Source organism: Salmo trutta, chromosome 16 (assembly GCF_901001165.1).
Source record: "Salmo trutta chromosome 16, fSalTru1.1, whole genome shotgun sequence".
Taxonomy (NCBI): Eukaryota; Metazoa; Chordata; class Actinopteri; order Salmoniformes; family Salmonidae; genus Salmo; species Salmo trutta.
Window position 1 is genome coordinate 24,220,918 of NC_042972.1, and position 27,818 is coordinate 24,248,735.

The 27,818-nt window shown below is 42.2% G+C and overlaps 1 protein-coding gene and 1 long non-coding RNA gene across 5 annotated transcripts; one reads left to right on the forward strand and one right to left on the reverse strand.

The window, feature by feature from the left end:
* Positions 1-475: 475 nt before the first annotated feature.
* LOC115150360 (uncharacterized) lies at positions 476-1,128 on the reverse strand. Its single transcript, XR_003867100.1, has 2 exons — positions 920-1,128; positions 476-712 (listed from the first exon to the last, which is right to left on the reverse strand). It is a non-coding gene; the product is annotated as an uncharacterized LOC115150360 (long non-coding RNA).
* Positions 702-27,325, forward strand: sfi1 (SFI1 centrin binding protein). Of its 4 annotated transcripts, none has more exons than XM_029693566.1 (29): positions 702-796; positions 4,965-5,075; positions 7,133-7,220; positions 7,569-7,663; positions 7,800-7,917; positions 8,135-8,237; positions 9,052-9,208; positions 9,455-9,616; positions 9,775-9,845; positions 10,170-10,262; positions 10,401-10,498; positions 10,696-10,762; positions 10,860-10,990; positions 21,771-21,852; positions 21,957-22,135; positions 22,650-22,725; positions 22,834-22,929; positions 23,121-23,197; positions 23,309-23,411; positions 23,521-23,617; positions 23,814-23,974; positions 24,089-24,163; positions 24,452-24,526; positions 24,949-25,125; positions 25,234-25,463; positions 25,680-25,974; positions 26,059-26,264; positions 26,347-26,449; positions 26,759-27,321. In XM_029693566.1, exons 5-29 carry the CDS (start codon positions 7,853-7,855, stop codon positions 26,915-26,917), a joined length of 3,138 nt encoding a protein of 1,045 aa, XP_029549426.1. In that variant the 5' UTR covers positions 702-796; positions 4,965-5,075; positions 7,133-7,220; positions 7,569-7,663; positions 7,800-7,852; the 3' UTR covers positions 26,918-27,321. The 4 variants fall into 4 exon arrangements, with proteins under 4 accessions (XP_029549426.1, XP_029549425.1, XP_029549423.1 ...); XM_029693565.1 differs by lacking the exons at positions 702-796; positions 7,133-7,220 and adding exons at positions 3,107-3,641; positions 4,519-4,590 and having other exon boundaries at positions 26,137-26,264; positions 26,759-27,325; XM_029693563.1 differs by lacking the exons at positions 702-796; positions 7,133-7,220 and adding exons at positions 3,110-3,641; positions 4,519-4,590 and having other exon boundaries at positions 26,759-27,325.
* Positions 27,326-27,818: the final 493 nt, after the last annotated feature.

A 27,818-nucleotide genomic window follows, 5' to 3' on the forward strand; every position in this document is an offset into this window, starting at 1 on the left:
AACTATTTCGAAATATAATAAATAATTTCTTAAAACCATTACTGTCTTTGACAATGTATCTTTTGGCTATGAAAGTAATGAATATGTATTTAGATAAAATATAAACGGCTGCTTGTCTTTTATGAGTAAGTCATTTCATATCAGGCATTCTGTATGGTCGGCTAATTGTTATCATTCCAAAGCAGAGCGATGAAAGCTGATAATTTTCACTTTCAATGCTTTTTTAAAAACAACTAGCCCATTCCGTGCTTGCTAATTTGACATGTAGGCCTGGCCAACCAAAGGGTACTCAACACATCCACATTTTTATTTCTTAGTAAATTATACCAGTACCCTGTCATGTTAGGGCAAGATGATCTGTGCTTTACAGCACCCTGAACTGAACGTACGTTTTTCGTTCATATGGTCATTGTTGGTTTGCACAGAGTAAGTTTGTAAGACAGCACGCGGTCACTGAATAACAAGGGTGCCACCATAAAGATCAGCATCTTTATTTATTTTAAAGGGTATGACAGAAGCACCAAACGTTTTGTAAAAATAAATGAACTTGATCCCACAAAGCTGGCCTACTTCAACATGATGTCTGTAAAACTCTCTCATCCCACTGGTTTCAACTTCACCACGAAGGAAGAAGAAACTTCATGATTGGATGGACAATGAGCCTCGCAGCTGATCAAAGGGTGTGCGTGGTGCAACAGCAAAATATACACCCCTGAGAAAACAGCAAGAATAATTAAGAACAAAGGCCGTGACCTCGGCGATTTCCCTTCAAAACAAGAGTCCCGCAATGAATATGGTAAAAACATTTATAGAAATGGTCAAATGTTATTAGGAAATGTTAGCAGACTTGGAATGTTGTTTAACAATATCAAAAAAGGTAAATTAGCTTGAATGCAGTATTTCTTCATATTGGACATACATAATTGCCTGAACGTTGTGTCGCAGTAAAGGAGGGCGGGGCGTCCAGTCCACTCAGGAGCATTTCTAATTTCCAAATCCACAGTTTACACAGCAATGAGTGTCGCTTCTCATGTTGCGGCACTTAAAGAGTGGCCAATCAGCTTAATTCAATAGTGTTTTTCATATTGGTTATACAGTGCATTCGGAAATTATTCAGAGCTCTTCACTTTTTCCACATTTTGTTACGTTACAGCCTTACTCTAAAATGTATTACATTGTTTTCCCCCAATCAATCTACACACAATACCCCATAATGACAAAGCAAAAACTGACATTTTTGCAAATGCATTAAAAATAAAAAAACTGAAATATCACATTTACATAAGTATGCCGACCCTTTACTCAGTACTTTGTTGAAGCACCTTTGACAGTGATTACAGCCTCGAGTCTTCTTGGGTATGACACTACAAGCTTGGCACCCCTGTATTTGGGGAGTTTCTCCGATTCTTCTCTGCAGATCCTCTCAAACTCTGTCAGGTTGGATGGGGAGCGTCGCTGCACATTTTTTTAGGTCTCTCCAGAGATGTTTGATCGGGTTCAAGTCCGGGCTCTGGCTGGGCCACTCCGGGACATTCAGAGACTTGTCCCGAAGCCACTCACTCCTGCGTTGTCTTGGCTGTGTGCTTAGGGTCATTGTCCTGTTGGAAGGTGAACCTTCACCCCAGTCTGAGGTCCTGAGTGCTCTGGAGTAGGTCTTCATCAAGGATCTTTCTGTACTTTGCGCCGTTCATCTTTCCCTCAATCCTAACTAGTCTCTCAGTCCCTGAAAAAACATCCCCACAGCATGATGCTCCCACCACGATTCACCATCGGGTTCTTGGTTCCCTGCCTGACCAAGGCCCTTCTCCCTCAAGAAGGTCCTTGGTTCCAAATTTGGTGGTTCCAAACTTCTTCAATTTAAGAATGATGGAGGCCACTGTGTTCTTGGGGACCTTCAATGCTGCAGACAATTTTTGGTACCCTTTCCCAGATATGTGCCTCGACCCAATCCTGTCTCGGAGCTCTCAGGACAATTCCATCGACCTCATAACATGGTTTTTGCTCTGACATGCACTGTCAACTGTAGGCCCTTATATAGACAGGTGTGTGCGTTTCAAAATCATGTCAAATCAATTTAATTTACCACGGGTGGACTTTAATCAAGTTGTAGAAACATCTCAATGACGATCAATGGAAACAAGATGCACCTGAGCTCAATTTCGAGTCTCGTAGCAAAGGGTCTGAATACTTATACCTTATTTACATATCTGTTTTTTATTTTTAATACATTTGCAAAACACAAATACAAAAAGTTTGCATGGTGACCCTGGATCCTATATCCCTGGAGACTATATGGTACAATATAGCACTTTGCAGGAAAAAATATTGATTGTGTCCATATAACCAGAGTCCAGTCTAAACTTTTGTATTGTAACTTTAACTCTCTGCTGACTGATTAATTCAGGACTATATCTTAATTACAACGGAATAAATGAACTATTTTAGCTTACTCTTTGTTAATTTCCAGTGTAAAATATAACACTATTCCATACCAGACTTGCACTCTTGGCTTGCCTTATAATGGGATGCCAAAACTCTACTATTAGCAGGTAATTAGGTGAGAAGCTAACTTCTAAGGGGTGCAACATGCGCAGTGACGCTCCTCTGGGTGTGAATATGTGGATTTGGAAGCTACAAGCTTACATTTACAAAATATAAATGTAAGTTCTCCTGAGTAAATTTTGACCAAATTTCATATTCACAAACGTAAATTTACAAACCAAAAAAAACAAATTTTCTTACCTTGCAAAAAGAAATTGAACTGTATTTTAAGACAATTAAATACTCTACTAACAAAAATTCTGTTTGAATAATGAGTGTATGTATGTCCCTTAAAGTCCTTGTGTAATGTGATATTGTACCCCCTAGTCCAATTGTCCATTGTATATTATTTATATATACTTGTGTTCCCACATGTACTTCCTGTATTGATTTGTTGTTAATAAAAATAGAAGTGCTCCTGGGTAGAATGGGCCCCCCTTTTACTGCGATACAACATACAGAAAATTGTGTACGGTGCAATAAATGATAGGACTACACACACAATAAACAGTGTTTACCATTAAAAAACAACATAATATCTCATAGAAATACTTTTTTCGACCTAATTATTAATTTACTACGGATAGAGGACGGGACTGCTATTCTGCACGATTCCCACAGATCCGTTACCCGGAAGTACTTAGTTATTTTCTTCCTATTTCATAGCAGTAAAATGAATGCGCGACAGTTGAATTTGACAAACAAAACCGTTCCTATACCTCACTGAACAAAACACTGTTTGCGTTTTCTATGGCGGTTGTAACGGTTCAATTTGAAACTGGTTAGGGAATGACGAAAATGTAATGCATGGTACGTTATTCATATGGAGAGAATGCTAGGGTGGTTTTTGTTCGGCAATGCCAGTGTGTTCATCTAACGTAGTTGAAGAAGTTTCAAATCTTCTGATTGACGGTCAGTGGTAGTAGCTAGCTTTCTCAGGTGGTTAACTCGACAACTGTTGGGGCAATGACTTCCAGAGGTAGAGGAACCCAGAAGTCAAATTTAACTGGTGCAAAAATAACTTCACGCAAGGTTATATCTTGTTATAAAGTCGGATACACCTGGAACCGAGGTGGAAGACTCAAGGAGTTGAGAATAAGGTGAGAAGTAGCCCCTCAAATAAACCAATTGGCCAGATGTAATTATTCAATCGACCATGACTAGAATTTGAAGGCTGTAACGGTAGTCTGTTGACTTGTTTAATCCCAGCACTAACACACCCGTTTATACTATACTGAGCAAAAATATAAACGTAAAGTGTTGGTCCCATGTTTCATGAACTGAAATACAAGTTTCTTGAACATTTTCATACGCACAAAAAGCTTATTTCTCAAATGTTGTGCACAAGTTTGTTTACATCCCTGTTAGTGAAACATTTTCCTTTGCCAAAATAATCCATCCACCTGACAGGAAGCTGTTAAAATAGCATGGTCATTACACAGGTGCACCTTGTGTTGGAGACAATAAAAGGCCACTCTAAAATATGCAGTTTTGTCACACAACACAATGCCACAGATGTTTTGAGGGAGCGTGCAATTGGCATGCTGACTGCAGGAACAACGGGCCTCACAACCGCAGACCATGTGTAACCATACCAGCCCAGGACCTCCACATCCGGTGTCTTCACCTGCAGGATTGTCTGAGACCAGTCATCTGAGCAGCTGATAAAACTGAGGAGTATTTCTGTCTGACTGGGCCTGGCTTCCCAGTGGATGGGTGTATGCCCACCAATGGTTGCACCCCTGCCCGTAAATGCAAAATCCATAAATTAGGGCCTAATGAATTAATTTAAATTCACTGATTTTCTTATATGAACTGTAACTCACTAAAATCATTGAAATTGTTGCACCTTAAGTTTACATTTTTGTAAAGTATATTTAAGGTATGTTTAGTGCTGGGCTGGAATAAAAGACTGCACACACAATGCCCCTCCATGACTCGAGTTGTCCATCCCTGAGATCAAACTCTGTCTTCTAGGCACCTTGCACGGAAGTTTTTCAAACTATGGATGCAGAAGACCTTTGGACGTGTTCATCCTTACAAAGCCAGGTGCACTTTCTCAGTCCTGTGGAGGAATAGCCAGATTACATCACTGCTTGAATTTAATGGATTACAATGTCAAATAGGGGGAAAATAACATTGGTAAAGGTCTTGATGCTATGCAGTACTTGACTTGGACTGGAATAGTTGTCGGTACTCATTTTGGGTGGATGTACTGTTTACATTTAGGTGCAGGAGCGCCAAAATACTTTTTAGCTAATATTGTATAAGAGGAACAGGAGCATAAGCAGTAGAACATTTAAGGTGCTGGTACTCCGCTCTGGTGAGCTCCTGCCCAAGTCAAGCACTGATGCTGTGAATATATCCACAGTGTGTAGCCTGAGTTCTCTAACTGGAAGATTATTACCTTCTCCAATCTCTAGGTCTCACCATCGCAGAGTGGTGCTACAGCGGGCTCAGGGGGGCTGGAAGGATGAGTGGTGGACAGCCAGGAGGGAGTGGAGCCTCACAGTGAGGGCAGAGTGCCATTACAGGTCAGTGTCTGGCTCTAACCGCTGCTGCTCAGTTGTGGGGTGACGATACATGCCCATCAGTACTTACGGACAAAGTCTGTTGGTTGAAATTACGTTATTACAACCTTGAAATCTGGTTGTAATGATGTCATTGCAACCAGCTTTGCCTGCTGGGATGTACAGTGTGTTCAGAAAGTATTCATACCCCTTGACTTATTCCACATTTTGTTGTGCTAGACTGAATTCAAAATTGATTTTTTTTTTAAATCGCACACATCTACACACAACACCCCATAATGACAACCTTAAAAATGTGCTTTTAGAATTTTTTGCAAATTTATTGAAAATTAAATACTGAACTCATTTACATAAATATTCACACCACGAGTCAATACTTTGTAGAAGCACCTTTGGCAGTGATTACAGCTTTCACGTACCTTTTTGCAAACTGCAGGTGTGCAGCCCTTCCCTTTTCCTCAGGAGTGTCTCCCATCTGGCCACGCTCCCATAAAGCCCAGATTGGTGACGTGTTGTAGAGACTGTTGTCCTTCTAGCAGGTTCTCCCATCTCAGCCAAGGAACTCTGTAGTTCTGTCATTGGGTTCTTGGTCACCTCCCTGACCAAGGTCCTTCTTGCCCAGTTGCTCAGTTTGGTTTTACAGCCAGCTCTAGGCAGAGTTTAGGTAGTTCCATATTTTTTTAATTCCCTAACGATGGAAACCACTGTGCGCTTGTATACTTTCAACACTCAAAATGTTTTATACCCTTCCCCAGATATGCCTCATCACAATTCTATCTTGGAGATCTATGGACAGTTCATGGTATAGTTTATGTTCTGACAACTGTGGTACCTTTATATAGACATGTGTGTTTCTTTCTAAATCATGACCAAACAATTGTATTGGCCACAGGTTGACTCCTTCACCAGTATATCTCAAGGATGATCAAAGGAAATTGGATGCACTGAGCTCAATTTGGCATGTCATAGAAAAGGGGTGTGAATACTTATGTAAATGAGACATTTCTGTATTTAATTTAACAAATTAGCAAACATTTTTATTAACATGTTTTCACTTTGTCATTATGGTGAATTGTGTGTGTATGGGTGAGTTTTTTTTAATCCATTTTAATTCAGGCTGTAACACAACACAATGTGGAAAAGTCAAGGGTAGGTCTGTGGCAGTCATGAAATTAGTTCTGATTTAGAAAGGCCCATTATCAAAGGGGCAGGGGGAAAAATACATGTAATGCACTCGAATAGCGAATGGAAGCCGCGTGCTTTCCCACCTGTCTGTTTTGTAGGCTACTTCGGTTTTATAGCGGGAGCATGTGCTTAATATGAGCAGCTGAGAAATATAAGACTTATTTCACTCCATGTATCAACCCCTGTTTGAGGAGCATGCTCTCGCTGCCGGACAGGTCTTCAACCTTGTTCCTGCAGCTACCCAGTGCTTAATTTGGGAAACCAAGTAAAATCTGTTTGGGAACATCGTTAGTAACATGCTTTTGCAACAAAACATATTTCGCTAAACTGTTGACAGCCTGTCTACGCTCGAGAAAGGAATAAAGGAGAGTGGATTCTATATTCTGTATTGCTAAAGGTAATGTGTCACCCAATAAATTATGAAAATATAATAACATTTCTATTACTAGGCTATTCAAAATCAAATACAAATTCACTAATTGTAGGCTAACTGTAAGTCGCCCTCCACAATCAATGAACCAACAGCATCGCCTAGGGCTATACATTCTCTCCCAGGCTCATGGATAGAAATGTTGGAGTGTAGCATAAGATAACCAGTCCATCCAGTATGCATAATACAGTCCACACTCAAAGGCTAGACCAATTATGTACCAAAGACATCTTAAATCAGTTTTGTTTTATGTTTTTCTGCCATGTGTAATATGTGGTAGGCTATGTATTGTATAATGGCACAATCATCATTTTTATTCCACATTTTTTTGTTGTTGGGGGGGCTTGGGCTCATAAGCCTATGCATATGCAAAAGCTCTAATATGCCTATGGGTGTTTTGAATTCATCTTTACCTTAGAAAGCGCTGTCCATTTCTTTTTGTTAGGCTTTGAAACAACATCCACAACAACCATGTTTTACACTGTTTCTACCTGCTGTTGAATTTCTTAATTCAAATTGATCATCACAGTGAGGTGAGTTTTAAAAGTATGATAGGTCTACTGTTTTGATGAGAAGTGTTTGATGTGATTTTTGATTTCATTTGCATCGATGTTAGAGGGACAATAGAGCCCCGAGTACAAGGCCAATAGGACCTCATGGTCGTTACCAAGTTGGGTAGTACCAAAGCAAGTCCAGAGTACATAAAAGGAGCTTACCTTGACTCAATAGTCACATGGAATTTTACTGAGGTCATTACTGCCTGTGTGGCACTGCAACCTCCCTAGTCAAGGGGTATGAATACTTTCCAAAGGCGCAGTATGGCAGCCAACAATAGTTTGGCCAATGTGGAAACTAATGATGCTGTCTTTCCTGTGTTGTAGGTATTATCTGTATAACCAGGTGTTCCATGGCTGGCAGAGGTTTGTGTCTTTACAGAAGGAGGAGAGGAGGATATTCCAAAAAGCAACATGTTTTGGTATGGACTGGCTTGTGTGGTTTTGGTATTAATCTAGGTGAATGTCTCCCTCTGGAAAATGATGGACCCCAGCAGTAGTGGCTGCCAGGGCATGTTATGAGTTACAGCAGTAATTAGAGTTTCTCCTATATGCCAGCTGAGAGGTGGTGTCAGCGTGTGGCCTGGGACAGCTGGGAAGTGTACATCGAGATGAGGAGGATGAAACACAGGATGCAAGAATCTGCTCTTCAGTTCCGGAAACTCACAGCTCTACGGTGAGGCATTATGACTGATAAATGCTATTTTGTTAATTTATTTTGGATTACTTTGAATCAAGAACAATACACTGACTAAGTCACTTGGAGGTTAGTGAACTTCCGGCATACACAGTCATTGCGTGACTGATTTATATATGATTGACCATTTGATTAAATGTAAGTGAAAGGGGAGGGGGCAGCCTGTGTTAATGCTTATGTGTTTCCCCCAATACAGTTGGATGTGGACTGTGTGGCAGACTGGGCTGCAGAGGAGATATGATGCCTGTGTTATGGAGGACCGAGCACTGCAGCACTGGGCTCTGACGCTACAGGGCAGAGTGAGTAGAGCACATCTTATACATCCCACACATATCCGTACCATTCCCCAGGTGTTGGTGAATTAAAATGTTACATTTTATTGGACTAACATCTAAGCTGGGGGTGGGGCGGAATTGTTTTAAAATGGTCATACCATGGATCATTTAGCTATTTCATTTAGAATTTTAGGACCCCTTTAGGTATCAAAAGGATATGTTAAATTATTTGATAAAATATCAAATGTGGCCTTTATAACTGTAGCCCATAGAAACGCATTGAATAACACATTCATAAATGGCAAAGACAGTCAAAAAATAAATAATAAGAAACAAGGTTTTGAAGTGTCCGTCCTATATCTAGGCGATAGAAGAAAGCTCAGGCAATATTTGTTTTTTTGACACATATTTAACCCTTTATTTTTGTTGGCACAAAACTCAAATCTCCATACTTCCATTCATTTGTATGGGTTACCTTCAGACAAGTCACGTGGAGGTCGTAGAGCAAAATGGAGAACGCCATCGTTAGAGTCTCCGCTTTCCATAGAGTGGTCCAAATAGTTTCTAGGCCAAACAATTTTCGTAAGAAGACCGATTTTCAGCATGTCTCATGGTCTGACAAACACCGCTGTAGCTCTGCCACCTTCCAACACAGGTGCGGAAGGCCGACAGAGGCGGATGCAGTGGATTGAGATGCAGCCCATGCAAAAAAACGTACATCTCTAGTTTAAACTGACGGATTTTGATGGGGATTTTTTCAATTAAATTACTTAGATTGACGCATGGGTGCGTCAACAGACTCTTAAGGATTTGAACATGTATGTTTGTTGTGTCTTAGGCATGGCTTCAGTGGAGAGAAGTGTACATGCTCGCCTGTAGTTGGAGAGAGAGGGAGTCCAAGGCTTCACTGCACTACATTCATGGGATGCAAAGAAAGGCACTTTGTGGCTGGATCAGCTATGTTCACCTCCGCCAAGCTAAGAGGAAACCACAAGGTCCCATCTTCTGTTAATCTGTTTATCATATGTACTGTTGGTCTTCTGTCACAATCATTGGACATTCATGGTCTAGGATTAAACTCACACTTATTCAGAAACATACTGTATATTGACAAATTTTGATCATTTTAGATGGTCTCAAAAACAACACCAAACTCTCAAATCCTCTAGAACTTCCAGTGAAAAACACTACTTCTGTTGTCATTATCCTTCTTATATAATTGTTTACCTCCTGTGTTTCAGATGTTGCAGTGCGAGCCTGGCAACTCCAGTTGGTCAGGAGGTATTGGTTTGTGTGGAAAAGTGGACTACAGAGCAGACAGAGAGAGGTGGACAGAGGGCAGGCTTCTTATAGACTGGCACAACGCAGCACACAGCGCAGGGCACTGGAGCGCTGGAGACACTGTATCCTACTACACACACACTCATTGTAAAACACCAGGGCCTGGTGTGGAGTCACACACTACTACAAGAACAGCATTCGGCAATTCTCGACTTTTCTCATCTACTGCAACATCATACTTCTCTGAATTTATTTGAACATTTCCTGAGCTCCTGTGCAGACAGGAGGATGTGCATGCAGGAGTCTGAAAGAGACCAGGCTGCAAGTCAACACCTACACCGCCATCTACTGGTAAGATGGAGGAGCACTGATCTGATGAATATTTTATGGACGTCCATAGAGACTGGTTACTGTACCATAGAGCAGTGTTTCCCAACCCTGGTCCTCCAGTACCCCTAACAGTACACAGTTTCATTGTAGCCCTGGACAAACACACCTCATTCAACTCATTGAGGGCTTGATGATTAGTTGACAAGTTGAATCAGAATCAGATGTGCATGTCCGGGGCTACAATAAAAATATGTACTGTTTGGGGTACTTGAGAACTGGAGTTGGGAACCGCTGCCAAAGAGTATTCCTTAATTCTCTCACTCCAACTTGTTCTGTCTACTACAGCTCACTGGATTGAGAAGTCTGACCCTCAATGTCACTCGGAGCAAAACTTATCGTCTCAACAAGAACATCGCTGTCCAGCATCATCATCACACTGTAACTGTTCTTATACTGTAGCTAATATCCATGAAGTCACCCAGCATTAGTATCATTACAATTGTTCTAGCAGTACAGAGTAAGTATGACACCCAATTCATGTTTTTCAAACAACATTTCTGTGTGGGTTTTCTGTAGGTAACATGCAGATATTGGAGACTCTGGCAGCAACGTCTTGAGGAAGCTGAAGATCAGGGACTTCAGATGCAGATGCAGATGGCACTGACCTGCCACAGGTACATACACACACACACACACACACACACAGACATACATACATACATACATACATACATACATACATACATACATACATACATACATACATACATACATACATACACAGTTATGAATTGATGATACACTCGTATATTAGTAATGCTATTTCTATGATACATGTTTTTCTGATCTCATTAATGGCTTCTTTTGACAGTATTTCACTGCAGAGCAATTTCTTGCGCCACTGGAGAGAGCAGCTTGTTGAGCACAGACACTTGCAGGTACACCCACGCGTACACATGTGCACGCGCACACACACACACACATACACTCTTACATTCCACTCATTGGCATTGTGTGTACTGTGTGTGGTTTTAGGGGCTGGAGCGTCGTGCTGAGGCCTGGTTTGCTGACCACATCTTTCCACAGTGTCTTGACTCATGGGTTGAGTTTACCTGCCAGAGGAGACAGCATAGGGAGAGGACAGAGATGGCACAACTCCATAATCAGTGAGTTCCATCCTGTTTCTGACCTAGTGATGATCTAGGGTCAGGTATCACTTGTCTGATCCTAGATCAGCACTACTACTATAAGATGCTTTGTGGCCGATTTAGACTGATGCACATGTGTAACAAGGTTTGTTGGTGTTGCTCTCTAGCACGCATTGAATACATTTAAATCAACCCTAGAAAACTCACACTGGGTGGCATACCAATTTGATCAGGGAGTGTTTCTGTTCATTTCTCTATGACTGTAAGTCGCTTTGGATAAAAGCGTCTGCTAAATGGCATATTATTATTATTATTAAAGCAATCCCTTTAAATACGGGTAACATTCATTTGAATTTGATTGGCACAACATTAGAATGCGTTCAGAATGGAGATCAATGAAAGATAGTTATACGAACATATGCATATTTATCATAGTTTTAGAACACAATATGTATGATTAAGGAAGTTTTTATGAACCATAGGCTACTTAATGGAAAAATAGGGTTTGGAGAGCCTTCAGGCAGGAAAGAAAAAAACAGTGGTTTGATTCATTCTGAAAATTGCCACATTCAGTTCTTCAACCCATGGTAATGTTGGAAGATGAATGTACATAGAATTATAATAGGGAGAACAGTGTACAGTAGTAGTATACCCTGGCCTGTTGCCCACGCTGACCATGGAACTGTGTGATGACACGGCCAAGCATTGCACCATGCGTCAGGTTCAAACTGTTACGGCTTGGGCTGTGCTTCATAATGATTTAATTAGCCAAAACATTTTTTACTTTAAATATGATCAACTATTATTAGTGTTCTTCAGCAACAACCACACGGACATGGCAGTGTTTACAGTGGCAGCAAATAAAGGTAAATGAAACAATGTAATGATGCGAACTGTACCAACTGAAGGGAACTAACAGTAAATCGACAGTTGAATATGTGTGGCCAACTGACGGTCGATACTGATAGTGGCTAATATTTAACATGATAGAATAGTAGGAAACAGAAAGTTGGGGCATATAATTAAAACATTAGAGAGTGTGACTGTCATTGCGCAATGCTTAGGCCATACAATTAAAATTATGTATAAAGTCACAGCATTTTATACTTCACTGTGGGAAAGGGGCGGAAATATTATTATTATGCTTTTCAGTTTGCTTCCATGACTGGTTTCACATTAGTCTCCAGCAATCAGAAGGAAAAATCCTCAAACAATTGCTATTTATATGTACAATCCCCTTCCCAAACATATTACTCATTTACCTAGCTCTTATCAATAGTTATAGGGGAAAACATTTAAACAGTTACATATCTTTATATATATTATTTTTTGTTGTTGTTGGTTGCTGTAGCTAGCGCTAATCAGCTGTACCAGCTCCAAAACTCTGGTATTTTCCATCCTATAGCTTGTTCTTCATCTTCTTTTAAAAAAATGAGCCAACATTTTTTCAGCACCTTTATTCCATGACAAAAAAAACGTAATGTTTTAAGCTCTCTCTTGTGCCTCTGCAGCAAACATACAGAGTAATATGTTTGGAGCATCAACTCGCAATAAAATTGCAGTATCAAATCACAATACATATAGAATTTTGAAAATAGGCATACATATTCTATGGGCACCTAAGTATCAATAGCTCTTATTAATTCATAAATTACAGTGCATGGAGCATGCTGTTATTTCTATCTGAAAAAGGAATGTAAGGCCTAGATGTTTTTCCACTTGGAACAGACAGGTTCGCTAGACCTAGGGCCGTTGCGGTGACCGTATTACCACCACACAGACAGTCATGAGTCATGGCCGCAGTAAAATTCCATGTGACCGCTGTGTCATGGTAATCTCCTTTTATGCACTCTGGACATGCTAACTACCACGAGGTTCTAATGGCCTGGTACTCAGGGCTCTATTGTCCCTCCATCAGGTCCTAATGGCCTGGTACTCAGGGCTCTATTGTCCCTCCATCAGATCCTAATGGACTGGTACTCAGGGCTCTGTTGTCCCTCCATCAGATCCTAATGGCCTGGGACTCAGGGCTCTATTGTCCCTCCATCAGATCCTAATGGACTGGTACTCAGGGCTCTGTTGTCCCTCCATCAGATCCTAATGGACTGGTACTCAGGGCTCTATTATCCCTCTAACCACTCTGACATCATTGCAAATGCCTTTGAAAATCACTTCAGAACAGTAGGCCTATAGTACTTTTAAAACTCACCTCACTGTGATGATCAATTTGAAGAAAGAAGTTCAACAGCAGGTTGAAACATGGTTGTTGTGGATGTTGTTTCAAAGCATAACACAACAAAATCGACTGCGCTTTCTAAGGTCAGAATACCTGTAGAGAGAATTAAGTGTAACTCAGGTCTGAATTCCCCCCAATGTGAATAAGGCCCCTGGGCTACATTTAAGCAACAAGGCCCGAGGGGGTGTGGTATATGGCCAATATACCACGGGTAAGGGCTGTCCTAAGGCACGATTCAAAGCGGTGTGCCTGGAGTACCACACCCCCAACGTGCCTTATTGCTATTATAAACTGGTTACCAATGTAATTATTATTTTTTAAAAAAATCACCTTTATTTAACCAGGTAGACTAGTTGAGAACAAGTTCTCATTTACAACTGTGACCTGGCCAAGATAAAGTAAAGCAGTTCGACACATACAACAACACATAGTTACAAATGGAATAAACAAACATACAGTCAATAATACAGTAGGAAAAAGTCTATATACAGTGTGTGCGGATGAGGTAAGGCAATAAATAGGCCATGGTGGCGAAGTAATTACTATATGGCAATTAAACACTGGAATGGTAGATGTGCAGAAGATGAATGTGCAAGTAGAGATACTGGGGTGCAAAGGAGCAAGATAAATAAATAAATACAGTATGGGGATGAGGTAGTTGCATGGGCTATTTACAGATGTACAGGTGCTGTGAGCTGCTCTGACAGCTGGTGCTTAAAGCTAGTGAGGGAGATATGAGTCTCCAGCTTCAGTGATTTTTGCAGTTCGTTCCAGTCATTGGCAGCAGAGAACTGGAAGGAAAGGCGGCCAAAGGAAGAATTGGCTTTGGGGGGTGACCAGTGAGATATACCTGCTGGAGCGCGTGCTACGGGTGGGTGCTACTATGGTGACCAGTGAGCTAAGGCGGGGCTTTACCTAGCAGAGACTTGTAGACCCAGTGGGTTTGGTGACAAGTATGAAGCGAGGGCCAGCCAACGAGAGGGTACAGGTCGCAGTGGTGGGTAGTATATGGGGCTTTGGTGACAAAACAGATGGCACTGTGATAGACTGCATCCAATTTGTTGAGTAGAGTGTTGGAGGCTATTTTGTAAATTACATCGCCAAAGTCGGTGATGGGTAGGATGGTCAGTTTTTTACGAGGGTTTGTTTGACAGCTAGATTTAATTTTGCATTGGAGATGCTTAATGTGAGTCTGGAAGGAGAGTTTTTTTTATTTATTTTTATTTCACCTTTATTTAACCAGGTAGGCAAGTTGAGAACAAGTTCTCATTTACAATTGCGACCTGGCCAAGATAAAGCAAAGCAGTTCGACAACATACAAAAACACAGAGTTACACATGGAGTAAAACAACATACAATCAATGATGCAGTAGAAAAAAATAAGACTATATACAATGTGAGCAAATGATGTGAGATAATGGAGGTAAAGGCAAAAAATGCCATGGTGGCAGAGTAAATAAAGTATAGCAAGAAAAACACTGGAAAGGTAGATTTGTAGTTTGAAGAAAGTTAAAAGTTAAAATATAAATAATATGGTGCAAAGGAGCAAAATAAATAAAATAAATAAATACAGTAGTAGAGTTCACAGTCTAACCAGACACCTAGGTATTTGTAGTTGTCCACATATTCTAAGTCAGAACCGTCCAGAGTAGTGATGCTGGACGGGCGGGCAGGTGTGGGCAGCGATTGGTTGAATAGCATGCATTTTGTTTTACTTGCATTTAAGAGCAGTTGGAGGACACTGAAGGAGAGTTGTATGGCATTGAAGCTCGTCTGGAGGTTAGTTAACTTCTATGGGCTACGTGGGACGCTAGTGTCCCACCTGCGGTACACAGCCAGTGAAATATCAGGGCGGCAAATTCAAAACAACAAAATCTCATAATTCAAATTTCTCAAACATACAACTATTTTACACCATTTTAAAGATACACTTGTCCTTAATTTGGAATTCCCCTAGGATAGGGGGAGCTAAAGCAATTTTTGAAAAAAATTTGTGCCCATTTTAAACGGCCTCCTACTCAAACTCAGAAGCTAGGATATGCATATAATACTTGTGGATAGAAAACACCCTAAAGTTTCTAAAACTGTTTGAATGGTGTCTGTGAGTATAACAGAACTAATAGGGCAGTCAAAACCCCGAGACCGATCGTAACAGGATGTGGAATTCTGAATTGTGGACTCAACTTCACATCTGTGCCTATTAATCACACCGTGAGCTATGGTTCATTGAGCACTTCCTATTGCTTCCACTAGTTGTCCCCAGTCTTTACAAAGTGATTTGAGCCTTCTACTGTGGAAACTAAATGAATGAGACGCTGTTGAAATTGGTCACATGAGGAGGGCCATCACCATTATGACGCCAGCGGCCCTGTCTACCCTCCCCTTTCGAAACGTTTTGAAACACAATACAATCGTCCCCCTCGAATCTTATTGTCTCTCTTGTTGAAACAGGCCCTGAAGATTTATGTTATACAACGTTTGACATGTTTGAACGAACCTAAATGGGGAAAAAATGCTTTTTGTCGAAATAGCTGTCCCGCGCCCGACGGAGCATTTGGATCAGCCTTCAGACGCGCTGACAACAACAAGCTAATGGAACATAAAGGATAAACTTTTTCGAACGAAAATACATTTGTTGTGGACCTGGGATTCCTGGAAGTGCTTTCTGATGAAGACAACCAAAGGTAAGGGATTATTGACAATAGTATACAAGACTAGATGTGATATGCGATTGTTCCAAGATGGCGCAGACCTGTATTTACAAGGTAATTTTCTGAGTATCGCATCCCCTTTTATCGCAAAGTGTGATTACCCAGTAAAGTTATTTTTAAATCTGGTATTACAGGTGCTTTCAAGAGATATTCATCTATAAATCTTAGAATGACAATATTACATTTTAAAAATGTTTTCGAATAGTAATTGAGTAAATTGTAGCACTGTTTCACCGGATGCATTTGAGGGAAAATAGTTAGTCAACGTTACGTGCCGATGTAAAATGCTGTTTTTATATATAAATATGAACTTTATCGAACAAAAGAATGCATGCATTGTGTAACATGATGTCCTAGGTGTGTCATCTGATGAAGTTTGTAAAAGGTTAGTGCTGCATTTAGCTGTTTTTTGGTTATTTGTGATGCATGTGGTTGGTCGGAAAATGGCTATGTGGCTACTTTTACGATATACTCCTCTAACATAATCTAATGTTTTGCTTTTACTGTAAAGCCTTTTTGAAATCGGACAACGTGGGTCGATTCAGGAGAGGTGTATCTATAAAACGATATGAGACAGTCCTATATTTGGAAGAAAAAAAAAATATTGAATTTCGTTATGCTAATGTCGATAGGAGTTTTTCGCTGGATGTCCGTCCCGCTTACGGGACGAGAGCTTGGAGGACACTGAAGGAGAGTTGTATGGCATTGAAGCTCGTCTGGAGGTTAGTTAACTTCTATGGGCTACGTGGGACGCTAGTGTCCCACCTGCGGTACACAGCCAGTGAAATATCAGGGCGGCAAATTCAAAACAACAATCTCATAATTCAAATTTCTCAAACATACAACTATTTTACACCATTTTAAAGATACACTTGTCCTTAATCCAACCACATTGTCCGATTTAAAAAAGGCTTTACGGCGAAAGCATAAAGTTAAATTGTTAGGACAGAGCGTCAACAAGAAAAACCACACAGCCATTTTCCAAGCAGGAGAGGGGTCGCAAAAAACCAGAAATACAGCTAAAATGAAGCACTAACCTTTGACGATCTTCATCAGATGACACTCCTAGGACTCAATGTTACACAATACATGTATGTTTTGGTCGATAAAGTTCATATTTATATCCAAAAACCCCATTTTACATTGGCTCGTGAAGTTCAGAAAATATTTTGCCTCCAAAACTTCCGGTGAATCAAAACAACAATTTACAAAAATACTCATCATAAACGTTGATAAAATATTAAACTGTTATTCGAAGAATTATAGATAAACATCTCCTTAATGCAACCGCAGTGACAGATTTCAAAAAAGCTTCACGGGGAAAGCACACTTTGCAATAATCTGAGTACGGCGCTCAGAAAAATACGTCAGGCAATACAGATACCTGCCATTTTGGAGTCATCTAAAATCATAAATAGCATTATAAATATTCACTTACCTTTGATGATCTTCATCAGAAGGCACTTCCAGGGATCCCAGGTCCACAATAAATGTTGTTTTGTTCGATAAAGTCCATAATTTATGTCTAAATACCTCCTTGTTGTTTGTGCGTTCAGTAAGCTACTCCAAATGTAGGAAACGCGGCAAAAATTTCACGACGAAAAGTCAAAAAAGTTCTATTTACGTTCATAGAAACATGTCAAACGTTGTATAGCATCAATCTTTAGGGCCTTTTTAACATAAAACTTCAATAATATTCCAACCGGACGATTCCAATGTCTTGAAAAACGTTATGGAACACAGCTACCTCATCACGTGAATAAGCGCCAATGAACTCATGTCATTTTCTGAGTCACCAACTTCCCAGCCTTCTTGTTTGCTCTCTGTTCACTGCAAAAGTCTGTAACAAGGTTCTAAAGACTGTTGACATCTAGTGGAAGCCTTAGGAAGTGCAAAATGAACCCTAAGTCACTGTCTGTTAGATAGGCAATGACTTGAAAAGACTACAAGCATCAGATTTCCCACTTCCTGGTTGGATTTTTCTCAGGTTTTTTCAAACAGTTTTAGAAACTTCAGAGTGTTTTCTATCCAAATACTAATAATATGCAAATATTTGACTCTGGGCCCGAGTATTAGGCAGTTTACTCTGGGCACACTTTTCAACCGAAATCGAAAATACTGCCCCCTATACCCTAAAAAGTTAACACGGTGTCCAAAGGAGGGCCAGAGGTATACAGAATGGTGTCGTCTGCGTAGAGGTGGATCAGAGAATCACCAGCAGCAAGAGCGACATCATTGATGTATACAGAGAAAAGAGTCGGCCCGAGAATTGAACCCTGTGGCACCCCCATAGAGACTGCCAGAGGTCCGGACAACAGGCCCTCCGATTTGACACACTGAACTCTATCAGAGAAGTAGTTGGTGAACCAGGCGAGGCAATCGTTTGAGAAACCAAGGCTGTTGAGTCTGCCGATAAGAATGTGGTGATTGACAGTCGAAAGCCTTGGCCAGGTCAATGAATACGGCTGCACAGTAATGTCTCTTATCGATGGTGGTTATGATATCGTTTAGGACCTTGAGCGTGACTGAGGTGCACCCATGACCAGATTGCATAGTGGAGTGAAACCAGATTGCATAGTGCATAGTGAAACCAGATTGCATACTGGAGAAGGTACGGTGTGATTCGAAATGGTCAGTAATCTGTTTAACGTGCCTTTCGAAGACCTTAGAAAGGCAGGGTAGGATAGATATAGGTCTATAGCAGTTGGGGTCTAGAGTGTCTCCCCCTTTGAAGAGGGCGATGACCGCGGCAGCTTTCCAATCTTTGGGAATCGCTGACGATATGAAAGAGGGGTTGAACAGGCTAGTAATAGGGGTTGCGACAATTTCGGCAGATAATTTTAGAAAGAGAGGGTCCAGATTGTCTAGCCCGGCTGATTTGTAGGGGTCCAGATTTTGCAGCTCTTTCAGAACATCAGCTATCTGGATTTGGGTGAAGGAGAAATGAGGGAGGCTTGGGCGAGTTGCTGTGGGGGGTGCAGGGCTGTTGATCGGGGTAGGGGTAGCCAGGTGGAAAGCATGGCCAGCCATAGAAAAATGCTTATTGAAATTCTCAATTATAGTGGATTTATTGGTGGTGACAGTGTTTCCTAGCCTCAGTGCAGTGGGCAGCTGGGAGGAGGTGCTTTTATTCTCCATGGACTTTACAGTGTCCCAGAACTTTGAGTTTGTGCTACAGCATGAACATTTCTGCTTGAAAAAGCTAGCCTTAGCTTTTCTAACTGCCTGTGTATATTGGTTCCTAACTTCCCTGAAAAGTTGCATAACACGGGGGCTATTCGATGCTAATGCAGAACGCCACAGGATGTTTTTGTTCTGGTCAAGGGCAGTCAGGTCTGCAGAGAACCAAGGGCTATATCTGTTCCTGGTTGTACATTTTTTGGGATGTGGCATGCTTATTTAAGATAGTGAGGAAGGAACTTTTAAAGAATAACCAGGCATCCTCTACTGACGGGATGAGGTCAATGTCCTTCCAGGATACCCGGGCCAGGTCGATTAGAAAGGCATGCTCGCTGAAGTGTTTTAGGGAGCGTTTGACAGTGATGAGGGGTGGTCGTTTGACCGCAGACCCATTTCGGATGCAGGCAATGAGGCAGTGATCGCTGAGATCTTGGTTGAAAACAGCAGAGGTGTATTTGGAGGGCAAGTTGGTTAGGATTATATCTATGAGGGTGCCCGTGTTTATCTATGAGGGTGCCCGTGTTTGATAATTTGTGTGAGATTGAGGGCATCAAGCTTAGATTGTAGGATGGCCGTGGTGTTAAGCATGTCCCAGTTTAGGTCACCTAGCAGCACAAGCTCAGAAGATAGATGGCGGGGCAATCAATTCACATATGGTGTCCAGGGCACAGCTGGGGGCAGAGGGTGGTCTATAGCAAGCGGCAACGGTGAGAGACTTGTTTCTGGAAAGGTGGATTTTTAAAAGTAGAAGCTCGAATTGTTTGGGTACAGACCTGGATAGTAAGAAAGAACTCTGCAGACTATCTCTGCAGTAGATTGAAACACCGCACCTTTTCGCAGTTCTATCTGGTCGGAAGATGTTATAGTTAGGGAAGGAAATTTCGGGGGTTTTGGTGGTCTTCCTAAGCCAGGATTCAGACACGGCTAGGACATCCGGGTTGGCAGAGTGTGCTAAAGCAGTGAATAAAACAAACTTAGGGAGGAGGCTTCTAATGTTAACATGCATGAAACCAAGGCTTTTACGGTTACAGAAGTCAACAAATCAGAGCACCTGGGGAGTAGGAGTGGAGCTAGGCATTGCAGGTCCTGGATTAACCTCTACATCACCAGAGAAACAGAGGAGAAATAGGATAAGGGTACGGCTAAAGGCTAACAGAACTGGTCGTCTAGTACGTTCGGAACAGAGAGTAAAAGGAGCAGGTTTCTGGGCGTTATAGAATAGATTCAAGGCATAATGTACAGACAAAGGTATGGTAGGATGTGAGTACATTGGAGGTAAACCTAGGCATTGAGTAATGTTGAGAGAGATATTGTCTCTAGAGACGTTTAAACCAGGTGATGTCACTGCATATGTGGGAGGTGGAACTAAATGGTTGGTTAAGGCATATTGAGCAGGGCTAGAGGCTCTACAGTGAAATAAGACAATAATCACTAACCAGGACAGTAATGGACAAGGCATATTGATATTAGGGAGAGGCATGCGTAGCTGAGTGATCATAGGGGTCCAGTGAGTGGTTGGGCTGGCTGGAGACACGGTGATTCAGACAGCTAGCAGGCCGGGGCTAGCAAGCTAGCAGAAGGGCCTTAGAAGGACGTCGCGACGGAGGAAAGTCTGTTTTAGCCTCCGCGTGCAGTGACGTCGATAGACCAGTCGTGATGGATTAGTAGGGTTCCGAGTCGCAGAGGGGTCCAAGTCCAATTGGCAAAATAGGTATAGTGGCCCAAGAAATTGGCCGATGGATCTATTCAGCTAACAGTCCAATGTGCTTTAGACAGCTAGCGGGCCACGGCTAGCAGCTAGCGGGCCACGGCTAGCAGCTAGCGGGCCGTGCATAGCAGGCTAGCAGATGGGCATTCAGGGGACGTCGCGGCGTAGGGACCAGTTGAGTACCCCCTCGAGCAGGTTACATCTGTAGTCCAGTCGTGAAGGATCGGCGGGGTTCCGTGCCCCATACCGGCAGCAGAAGGGGTTCCGGGTATTGTAGCCCAGGGGTGGCTGATGGGCCTCTTCAGTTAGCCGGGAGAATGGGCCTAGCATGGGCTAGCTCCAGGCTAATTGGTGCTTGCTTCGGGACAGACGTTAGCCAGGAGTAGTCACTCGGATTGCAGCTAGCTAGCTGTGATGATCCGGTGAAAAGGTTCAGAGCTTGCGGCAGGAATCCGGGGATATGGAGCGAAAATACTTCCGGTATGCTCTGGTTTGAGTCGCATTGTACAAACTGGCGAGAGCTTTCCGAGCTAAAGCTTAGCTGATGACTGCTAGCAGTGGTTAGCTGACTACTAGCTAGTAGCTAGTGAGCTGGCTAGCTTCTGTTGGGGGATTCCGATTCTGAGGTAAATAAAAAATACTTTAGAAAAAACAGATCCACACCACATTGGGTGAGGCGGGTTGCAGGAGAGTATTTTGAAGTTGAGGTTTAGAAAAATATAAAAAAGATATGCGAAGAAAAAGATATAGAAAGATATATACATTGGACACGACGAAGGACAAAGACATCTGACTGCTACGCCATCTTGGATAGAAGAGCAGTAAAAATAAATGTTTTGTCATACCCGTGGTATACGGTCTGATATACCATGGCTGTCAGCCAGTTTATAATTATGAACAACATACAGTTAGCCTTGTGAGGATGACGTTTATGTTAGTGTGACCCACTCTAACCCTCTGTAGGCAGCATCAGTACACTTGGGCCTTCTATACCTGGTGGGGACGTTCAGAGGAGAGGAAGGAGCAGAGACTGGCTGAGAGGATGGTAAAATCCACAGTCACAATACACACCACTCAAAGATATACATACAACACACCGTCATGGTACAGACAAACAGCCGAAGAGGGCCCACCTGTCTTGCCCTTTAGGCCTTGCTGCATGAGGAGAGGTCATGTTTGATGAGAGCCTGGGACCACTGGCAGTGGAGGGCGAGGCAACAACAGGAGGAGAGGGAGAAGCAGAGAGCTTCTGACATACTGTACCGCCGTACTCTAGTCCACAACACACTCAGCCAGTGGAAGGACAATGTCACTGTGATCCGGGACAGGTACTGTACCACTGGCAGTTCACTGAAATATCAGTGAGGATCAATTCAACTTTTATTGTAAACGCTGACTGTTTGGGACCAACCTGTTCAGAAAGAAGTAGACAAGTGTGAGGTTATTCCTCTTTTCTTTTTTTCTTTTTTTGTGGGCCCATCCCCCAGCCCCCTATCCGGAGGACAAAGGTCATTTTGTTTTTCATTTGTTTTTTTAACAGCTATTTTTTTTTTTACATATACATTATTCATATATTTTACATGCATGGTACTTTTATACACAGTATTACATGACAGAAATATCGTTTGATATACACATTAAAAGGTACTCCGACATATACGGTATACATGATATAGGATGTTTTCAGTCCTAACTATTACAGATTATGAGCTTTCTTAACAGGAGATTATTCTTAACTGGATTTGATTGACAATTGAAGACCCTTTGAGATTTTGGCTTAATCCTTCATGTATATGTGTGTTTGGTTTGTATATTTGTGTTTTTTCGTATGTATCTCATAAGGCGAAAACGAGAGGAGCAGGCAGGTCGACATGGTGATGTGCGTTGTGTGAGACGCGCCCTGAGTGGCTGGAGTGAGGTACAGCATCTTGCCATACATAATCTACCATTAGCCATGCTGTAATGTTTGGTTTGTCCAGAGTAATTAACCCACATTGTGTCTGTCTCTGTCTGTCTGATGTGTCAGTATGTCCAGCACAGAACAGAGAAGAACAGCAGGCTGGATCAGATGGACAGTTACTATGAACACAGACTTCTCAAACACACTTTACAGGCCTGGAAGGTACAACAGACCTCACATTAACTGTAATAAATGACACAAGTCTACACTTATATTGGTGTGCTTTGTAAACTGGCACAGCAACATTTCATTTGGTCATCATGCATCTTCTGACCTGCTTGGTACACACGGAATGGGCTCTGGTTTGTGTGTCCTGTGGTACGTGCTGTAATCTCTTTGCCTATCACCCGTAGGAGCATCACCTCCAAAGACAGCAGGTCTATGAGCATGTAGAGGAGCTCTACAGTCGACATCAGAAACACTTCCTCAGGTATCAACCTACATAAGTCAGTCTCTATCTATTCCTCTTTATCCACAATCTCTTACTTGTAATATTGATTTTGCAATATTTCTAACTGACACTTGTATTATGTGTTCCCAGGAGGATTCTGTGTGTGTGGAAGGAGAATGTAGCCCTGTTGGCAGCAGCCAGCAGCAGAGAGAAGAGAGCAAAGAACCACTACCAGCACTGCGTTCAGGTTAAGGTATTGGAGCTGCTGTAAGACCTATCTATTGCTTCATATGTTACCAAGACTGATTCCGTGGCTATAACTTTTGCTCACCCACAAATGTGCCTAATTTATTTTCCTATAGGTGCTGTTAGGATGGAGGAAAGCCACATCTTGTGCAGTGTCAAACCGTCACCAGCAGAGAGAGGCAGTGAGCAAGGCTCAGACTCACATGGATAAAGGTAGAGAAATATTTTACTAAGTTCGAGTTCTCATTAAACATGTGAAGTTCTAACTATGGCTCCAATTCTTAGTGAAGCAGATGGAGACAAATTGTTCATTATTCAATGCTATTTTCTGTTAGATCATTCTCCCGGCACATTGAATAGAGCCTCCATTGACATGTGTAGTCTATTACCATCATTTTCTATGTCTCAGTGCGGCAGGAGGCGACTTTCAGGAGATGGAGGGAGCGAAGCAGAGAGGTTGTGGAGGACAGTATAGGCATGGAGAAAGCCAAAAGGCACCACCACCACTCACTTCTCTGCAGAACATTCAGATCATGGACTATGTACCAGCAGCAACAGCAGAGCTACAAGGTAGATGGATACTGCATTTGGTCCTGTGTTTGAGTCTGCAGTGTGCTATTTGATACATTCTGATCCTAGGTAGGTTGGTGTTAGTATTGTGTTGTTTATGTGGTCCTTCTCTAGGTGATGAAAGGGAGAGGCCACTTGCTGCTGAGACAGAAGACATGCCAGCTCTTCTTTGCACGCTGGAAAATTGTGGTGAGCTTATTGCTGTTTTAACATGAATTCCTGTTTTAACATGCTTATTTCAAATATTAAAGGCCTCCTTGATAAGATTTGCGTGAACTTTTGTTCAAGTCACTTTTAAATACATTGATGGAATTGAAAAAAAGTATTTTCTGATGTTTACTGTCTTAAAGAAAGGCCAGATTATTTTATTATATAAAAACTTTCAATGGTAAGTCTGTAAGCCTCTGATTGTCTTGGTGAACTCCTGGCTGTTATCTGACTAAGTGTGCTGTTCTCCTCTGGTCCTGGCCTGCACAGCTACAGCACAGAAGGATAGAGGCTGAGCAGACAGAACTGGCCCTCTGGCATTGGTCCCTCAGTCTGCAGGCCAAGGTAATACCTGGACACACATACTTCACTGGCAGCTGGCCTTCAGCCCAACTTAAAACACAGGAGATATTATCCCTCTCTCTCTGTTTGTCTGTAGTGGAGGAATTCTGGCTCCTGCATGACTACTGCTGACCCTGTGGATATATAGCCTGGGTCCCGATCTTTTTGTGCTGTCTTGCCAATGATCATTGGAGTTAGCAAGACCGCACAATCAGATCTGTGACCAGGCTGGCGCGTGTAAAGTCCTCATTGATGATATCCACGCCACAGCTGGAATAAAGGAAATGGAAGTGAAAACATACAGTAGACTCTATAGACATAATGAATGAGATGCCCCCCGGTGAATAGTGGAAACATATAGAAGAGTGAAGACTCATCAGACATACTGAATGAGACGTCTGATCCCTTGGTGTGTTCTGATCCAGGTGCTGGAGGCCTGGAGGCTGTGGGTCACAGAGCAGAACAGAAAGCAGGAAAGGCTGGCCCAGGCTGCCCAGTTCTATAGAGATCAGCTGCTGAGGGAAGGAGTGGCCCACGTCCTCACACACGCCGCTCACATGGGCAGCTTCAGCACCAACATAGCACTGCACAGCCAGGAGCAGGTGTGTGTGTGAGCACTTGTTGTGTTTGATTATCTGATAGTATGTCTGCCTGCCTGCCTGAATATCTGTGTGTGGAACTGGATCAAGCCCGTCTTGTCTGATCTACAGAGCTTGCGGCGTCTCCAGAGGGTGGTGCTGCGTTGTGCCATGCAGTGGAAACAGCGGGCCCTGAGTGGACCACACAGGGCGAGACTGCCTAGAGCGACAGCAGTGCCCCCCAAGAAGAGTGTGACCTTCTGTTTACCCAGCCCTGACCCAGAGTGCCACACCCACAGCTGTACACAGACCCAGAGTGGCATAGTGGAGCAGAAAGCAGGAGACGGCATCCTCAACCACCTGTAAGTGGGCACAGTTACTATGCAAACATCAGGTCCTAAACATTATGGGAGGGTTTTCCAGATACCAATTAAGAGTCCTGGACTAAAAAGAATGCTCTATGGAGAATCCCCATACAAATCACTTTTTTTGTCCAGACCAAGGCTTAATGTGTGCCTGGGAAACTATGTCTCTAATTCTTATGCTCAGTCTTACAGCAGCTCTATAACTGTGTGCAGGGTGGCGGTGCGTGCTTCTAGACTGCAGCCACGGCGGCCTAGAGATCTGCTTGACTCCCCGGTCAAAGAGCTGCTCCCACCTACAGCTCCTCTACATCAAAGACCCAGTCCTCTTCCACATCAAATAAAGGTCCCAGTGACAGCGAACCTTTACCCTGCTGCAGCCTCCCTCCCCATCTCTCCCATACGGTCACACCCAGCTCCCCATCTCAGTTTCCCAACGACCCCACATCATGGATCACTAGGCCAGGACTTACTCCTGCCCCCCTCCTCATTCATGGCCACCCACACTAAGGTAAGTTACTATATTTCAAAAACACATGTAAAGTCATTTTACTGTGTGTTTTCAATGAGATTTCTTTATACAATATTTTTTTAGGTGAGGCAGCCTAGTGGCTCATGGGAAAGTGACTCCTCACTACTGCCCCCCAATGAGTTCTCCACCCTCCATCAACAGCCAGAGTCTGATGGAGAAGATGTGTTAACTGAGGAGGAGAGTGTGGATCCCACTTTAGCCTGGACCAGAGAGCTGCTCAACATCCGCCTGGACATGCAGCGCTTCCAACAGGACCGCAAGCTACTTCAGTAAGGACTCACAGCTCTGTGATTAACATTTCTGATAATCTTGTTTATACATTCTAGTGGATTTAAGTGTGTGTGTGTGTAGGGCGTGGCGAAGACTTGAAGGAGTGTTGAGCAGCTGGCTGCAGACGAGTGGAAGTGAGGGAGAAACTGAGGAGAGTAACACTATCCGCAAAGAGTTGGAGCAGGTAAGACTTGAAGGTTGTGTCGTTTTACCGGCTGTTCACCAGTCCTTGAAGAAAACAAGAAGCAATATTTTTTTCATGTTTCCTATCCACTTATAGATGAATAACTAAATGGATGGCTTTGATTTAGCACGCATTCCTCTGGAGGTATCATTTCATTTGAGCCATAAATTTTCTGCTATGAAAACAAGAACATTCAAAAGTTACAAGAGGTCAAGTGCATAATAACCATGCCATATCATGCAACAATTTTTCCTGTTATTTTGTGGTCATTCCAGATTAATTTCATGCTCTTTGTGTTGTCATTTACAGCTGGAGGAGCGTATTGGCAGGCTGTCTGCTGAGCTGGCAGAGCAAAAGCCTGTGATGATCCTCCACGCTGCCAGGATCCACAGGATAGAGAGTGTTCTCCTCCAAAGCAGCACAGGACAGGGTCTGGGACAGGCCATTCTCAGTAGGCCTCCAGAGTGACAGCTCATCACTCCACACTAGGTGACAGGACCAGGGCCGTCCCAGTGCCATGGGTCAGGAGGAGGAGGAGCACCATAGACCTATATAAAGGAGCACAAAGACTTCTGATTTTTTACATGTCATTCTCTACTGGTTGTTTTTATAGTATAAAACCATAAATCTATTTTGAATAATTCTGTTCTTAAGATTTATGGAAATTCTTCAATTGTAGCTTTTGAATTTATTATCCTAATCTTGGTGAAAATCAGTTTGACAAAGAAAGAATGGCATGGCAAGACAGCTGTGTAAGATTTATGTTTGACTTGACTATGTTGTAATGGCCTTTATTTTACTGTATACTGTGAATTACATCATATGTTAGTGTGTTTTTACATTATTTAATAAAATACTGCCTTCAGAAAGTATTCACACCCCTTGACTTTTTCCACATTTTGTTGCGTTATAAAGTGGGATTAAATGGATGGATTTTTTTTGTCAACGATCTACACAATTCTAACATTTGTAAAAAAGTATGAAAAATAAACTAATACACAGTATCTTGATTAAATAAGTATTCAACCCCCTGAGTCAATATGTTAGAATCACCTTTGGCAGTGATTACAGCTGTGAGTCTTTCTGGGTAAGTCTCTTAAGAGCTTTCCACACCTGGATTGTGCAACATCTTCCCATTATTTTTTTTATTTTATTTAACCAGGTAAGCGAGTTGAGAACAAGTTCTCATTTACAACTGCGACCTGGCCAAGATAAAGCAAAGCAGTGCGACACAACACAGAGTTACACATGGAATAAACAAGCCTACAGTCAATAACACAATAAGAAAAAAAAGAAACTGCAAAGTGCGTGAGGGAATAAATAGGCCATAGTAGCGAAGTAATTACAATTTAGCATTAACACTGGAGTG